The 5,332-nt window shown below is 44.8% G+C and overlaps 1 protein-coding gene across 1 annotated transcript; it reads left to right on the top strand.

Moving 5' to 3' along the window:
* Positions 1-3,168: 3,168 nt before the first annotated feature.
* Positions 3,169-4,628, top strand: LOC109427713 (uncharacterized). The gene is made up of 3 exons (XM_062860001.1): positions 3,169-4,078; positions 4,136-4,189; positions 4,348-4,628. The coding sequence occupies exons 1-3, from the start codon at positions 3,629-3,631 to the stop codon at positions 4,564-4,566; spliced, it is 723 nt and encodes a 240-aa protein (XP_062715985.1). The 5' UTR covers positions 3,169-3,628; the 3' UTR covers positions 4,567-4,628.
* The last annotated feature ends 704 nt before the right edge of the window (positions 4,629-5,332 follow it).

Raw genomic sequence — 5,332 nt, 5'->3', positions numbered from 1 at the left:
TTGTTTTGAACTTACTACTCTATGTTCTGATAAATATTAACCGTACCAAAAGTGAACTTCATATGAACTTCGGAAACATGAAGTTCGGATAAATATTAACCGTACCAAAAGTGAACTTCACATGAACTTCGGAGACAGCGGAGCTCGGAAAAAGTTCACATTCAATTAAATCACTCGGCAATCGAGCTCAGCAGCCACAGATTGTGTTAATTTCACAAGTACACTCTGTTTCACTATTATATTTCAACGTACTTACTTGAAATCCACAGAATCCGTATTTTGTGGCTCAAAGGCTGCTCTCTCAGCGAGCAACTGCTCCACCCAGTGTTCCGCCGGAGTTTTTTTTTTCGGCTACAGCAAAAGCCTTCCAGTTTTGATGGATGTTTTCCATCCCGTTTCACTTGTCGCGCCAGCACCGGTGATCGACGCGATCGTAGTCACTGAAAACTGAAAATCTTTTCCGAATTACCGACACTGGCACTAATTTATTGCTGTGCACTTGCCTAAACTGCGAAGCAAAACAAACTGAAAATGTCAAACTGTGTAAGTTCACAAGAAGTTCCACGTAAACTTCTTCCGAACTTTCGGCTTCAAAAAGTTTGTCTCGCAGAGTATTTCAAGTTCAGAGAAAGTTCACACGCGAACCTAATTGAGCACTAATAAATGATATCAGCACATTGAGTAAAATCCCTCAGTGTTTAATAATCCAAACATGGATTAGTGGTAAGGCGCCGGCTTTCAACGAGGAGAACCCGAGTTCAAATCTCAGTAAGTAAAACATTAAGATATCAGTTAATTAGGATTCCATACATGCTAATGTGTCTCAATCAAAAATTACTTTTGAGGACTAAGCCCCCTGTTTTTCATTTTACGGAAGCTTATTTATAAGCTGAATAGCGTTCCTTTCAGCGGCACAAGTGTACTTTTTGTGAACTCAAGTTCGGTTAACTACTTAAAAAGTGAGCTGTATAGAACGTTATTCATCTTCCTTAAAATAGCTGATTAAGCCCAAACATGCTGTTTTATCCGAACTTTTGGTTGCTTGGGTAGGCATGAGAGTCCATCACCTTGTCGCAGTCTCCGACGAGATTCGAATGAACTGGATAGTTCACCCGAAACCCTTACGCAGTTTTGCACACCGTCCATCGTTGCTTTAATCAGTCTAGTCAGCTTCCCGGGAAAGCCGTTTTCGTCCATGATTCTCCATAGTTCTGCGCAGTCGATACTGCCGTATGCCGCTTTGAAGTCGATGAACAGGTGATGCGTTGGAACCTGGTATTCACGGCATTTCTGGAGGATTTGCCGTACGGTAAAGATCTGGTCCATTGTCGACCGGCCGTCGATGAAGCCGGCTTGATAACTTCCCACGAACTCATTCGTTTTAAATGACAGACGACGGAAGATGATCTGGGATAGCACTTTATAGGCAGCATTCAAAATAGTGATCGCCCTAAAGTTCTCACATTCTGAATGGTCGCCTTTCTTGTGGATGGGGCAGATTACCCCTTCCTTCCACTCCTCCGGTAGCTGATCGGTTTCCCAGATCCTGACTATCAGCCGATGCAGACAGGTGGCCAACTTTTCTGGGCCCATCTTGATAAGTTCAGCTGCGATACCATCCTTACCAGCTGCTTTGTTGGTTTTGAGCTGGTGAATGGCATCCTTAACTTCCCTCAGCGTGGGAGTTGGTTCATTTCCGTCCTCCGCTGCACTGGCGTTGTCGTTTCCTCCGTTGCCGTGGGCTCCCGTGCCTACGTTCTCCACGCCGTTCAGGTGCTGATCGAAGTGCTGCTTCCACCTTTCGATCATTTAACGTCCGTCCGTCAGGAGGCCTCCGTCTTTATCCCTGCATATTTCGACTCGCGGCACGAAGCCGTTGCGGGATGCGTTGAGCTTCTGATAGAACTTTCGTGTTTCTTGGGAACGGCTCAGCAGTTTTATTTTTTCACACTCCGCTTCTTCCAAGCGGCGCTTTTTCTCCCGAAAGAGGCGGGTCTGCTGTTTCCGCTTCTGTTTGTAATGTTCCACGTTCTGTCGAGTCCCTTGCTGCAGCATTACCGCCCTCGCTGCGTTCTTCTCCTCCAAAACCGTTCTGCACTCTTCGTCGAACCATTCGTTCCGTCGATTCCGTTCCACGTACCCGATGGTGCTCTCAGCTGCGTCGTTGATGGCTGTTTTCACTGTACTCCAGCAGTCCTCTAGAGGGGCCTCATCTAGCTCGCCCTCGTCTGGCAACTCGGCCTCGAGATTCTGCGCGTATGCTGAGGCGACATCCGGTTGCTTCAGTCGCTCTAGGTTGTACCGTGACGGTCGCCGGTACCGTACATTGTTGATGACGGAGAGTTTTGGGCGCAATTTGACCACCACCAGATAGTGGTCGGAGTCGATGTTGACGCCACGATAGGTCCTGACGTCGATAATGTCGGAGAAGTGCCGTCCGTCAATCAGAACGTAGCCGATTTGAGATTCCGTCTGCTGTGTAACGATAAGGGAGGCTGTTTTGGAAAAAGGTGCTACGTATGGCCATATTTTTGGAGGCGGCGAAATCAATGAGTCGTACCCCGTTTTCGTTCGTCTGCTGGTGGGCGCTGAACTTACCAATCGTCGGTCTGAATTCCTCCTCCTGGCCTACCTGAGCGTTCAAATCACCTATGATGATCTTGACGTCGTGGCTTGGGCAGCGTTCGTACTCGCGTTCGAGCTGCGCGTAAAATGCGTCCTTGTCATCATCAGTACTTCCGGAGTGTGGGCTGTGCACGTTTATTATGCTGAAGTTGAAGAATAGACCTCATCAACCTGCACATTCTTTCGTCGATCAGCCACCAACCGAATACGCGCCTCTGCATATCACCCATCACGATGAAAGCTGTTCCCAGCTCGCGTGTGTTGCCGCAGCTCTGGTAGATGGTATGATTACCTCTAAACGTTCGCACCATGGATCCTGTCCAACACACCTCCTGCAGCGCTACGATGCCGAACCCGCGGTCCTTCAGTAGATCGGCGAGTATGCGGTTGCTCCCAATGAAGTTGAGAGATCGGCAGTTCCACGTACCGAGTTTCCAATCGCAAGTCCTTTTTGTTCGCTGGGGTCGTTGCCGTTGGTCTCGGTTCGAATTATTCTGTTGCTGATTTTCCGTTTTAATGGTTTTTTTACGGCTGGCTCGTACACGCTAAGAAATCCGGTCCGTTTGTCATGAACAAAAAATCATGTTAAGTGGAACAGTCGATTACCTCGATATCGTGAAATAGTTCTCATTTCCATGATTTGTCGCATCGCAATTTTAGGAATTAATTTCCATATCTAGGAACACCATTCACGCCTATTTACGAACCCACGTTACGCATTACAATATAAGAACCGAAATCACGGCTTCGTGATATAAAAACTTATTACACGTGATCTTGTGCGCGTTAACGCGAACGGCGCGAACGTAGTTCATGGTTGTACCTCGCTGTCACTTTTTGTAACGCTTCCATTGAGAAAAAAAAGTTAGAAAAAATTGAACGATCAGCAAACTGGAGACGGTAAGCATTTTAATCGCATTTTTTCTGGAAAATCTGTGTTATATGTTTTGAAAGTTTTCAAAATAAACAACTTATATTCTAATGTTTCATTACAGATTCGAAAATGTTCTCGAAACAGGAAATCCTGGCTGCATTGCTTCAGTTTCAATCCGGCGAAATGCCTGAAGCAACATCCACTTCGGAACCAGTTCCAGGCTACTCCTGTGGTACAGCCACAGTGAATGCGATACAGGAGGCGCCGATTATCATGCAGCAACCGCAAGTATCGGGAAAAAGTGCCGTCCGGGAAAACAACGGAGTGGACAACCTAGGTATCCGCTACGTTGTAGTTGACGAACAGGCTATAACGGAAAAATCTGCCGAAGGCGAACAAGCAGGGTCTCTGGGAGAATTTCTCCAAACCGCTGGCCTGGAGATGTATACACACACCCTGCCAAATGAACACGGCATCACAACTTTGCAGATGTTTTCTGAAATGGAAAAGGAGGACGTAAATTTGTTCTGCCAAGTGATCAGCCATCGAATTCTGTTTCGAAAGCTGTTGGTAGAGCTGGTAATCTCATTCAATCAATGATTTAAGCTTGTCATAAACCAAACACTTTTTTCACAGAAGGACAAATCCGAGTTTGATTTTTCGATGTTGAGCGACGGAGGACACCATAAGGTTGGTATACATGTATGGTATACACTGGTCAACGGAATCGAAAACATATCTAGTGTCATGCTAGTATGATTATGCTATGATTATGATTTTGTTCCACTGTTGACCAGTGTACTTACTTAGGAGAAAATACGATCTATAAAACTTAACTCACTTTACAGTTTAGTAACCTCCGTGATTTCCTCCAAAGCCGGCCGGAAGGGAGATCAATTTTGGCGTACTATGAGGCACACAAAGATTTGTCCAATGCTATGCGCAATGAGCTGGTTCGCATCATACAGCTGGAAGGTTTAAACCTGAATCTGACCCTGGACAGCAAATTCCACAAGTTGATGACCGAAAAGATTATCCAACTGTTTCCCGGAGAAAATCAGGTATGATTTTTTGTCTTAACTATATTCTATTGCATACTAGAGTGGTTCAAAAACATGTTTTTGCTCCACATAACTTCTTTGATTTTTTTCCAATTCAATGTATTTTCTCAAAATTGGAACCAAATTGGATGAACATTTTTTGAAGTTTGAATAAGAATAACTATGATGAAACATTTTTTTTTGTTCAATCTACTGTATCGATGTTCCGTAACCGTTAACAGCTGCTGTTCTCATACAGAAACTTCAGTAATAGTAGTACAAAGTTTCCCAACCGGAAAATGAAAAAAAAAATCTCTGAATACTTGAACACCAATTATAAATGTCTTTCAGTCTGGAATACTAGTAATCTGACTAAGCATCAATTTAACGATATTGAACAGAAAATTTCTCGAGTCACTTTAATGAAGTATTTGTACTATAAATAATTATAGGAAACGTATTATCGAGCCAGCCATATTGCCGATGATGGAACCCGCCAGCCACCATGCGGCAAATTTATAAAGCGAAAAAGTGTTGAACTGAAAGCTCTCGGACTACGCGGTTCCAAGATTGCAAAGCAGCAGGGCGCGTTGCATAGCGAGCCTGGAACACCCGGTGCCCAGCATGTTGCAAACAGCGCGAGGGACCTGCATAAACGATGTAAGCCCTTTCATGACGACATTTCTTGACTTCCTTGCAGCACATTTTCTTATACATAAGGGCTGTTTGCAGATCAGCCTATCTTGACGCATGAGAAATTCCTTGCCTGAATTGCTCAAGAAACCGTTTTTTC

Source organism: Aedes albopictus, chromosome 3, assembly GCF_035046485.1.
Source record: "Aedes albopictus strain Foshan chromosome 3, AalbF5, whole genome shotgun sequence".
NCBI lineage: Eukaryota > Metazoa > Arthropoda > Insecta > Diptera > Culicidae > Aedes > Aedes albopictus.
Note: the sequence above shows the minus strand (reverse complement) of the source record. Positions and strands in the feature narration are given on the sequence as shown.

Bases quoted from the DNA above. Each gene is read 5' to 3' on its own strand.
- LOC109427713 (XM_062860001.1), top strand. From the start codon at position 3,629: ATGTTCTCGAAACAGGAAATCCTGGCTGCATTGCTTCAGTTTCAATCC. The intron at 4,079-4,135 runs GTAATCTCATTC...CTTTTTTCACAG, and splicing joins GAAAGCTGTTGGTAGAGCTG to AAGGACAAATCCGAGTTTGA. The intron at 4,190-4,347 runs GTTGGTATACAT...CTCACTTTACAG, and splicing joins GCGACGGAGGACACCATAAG to TTTAGTAACCTCCGTGATTT.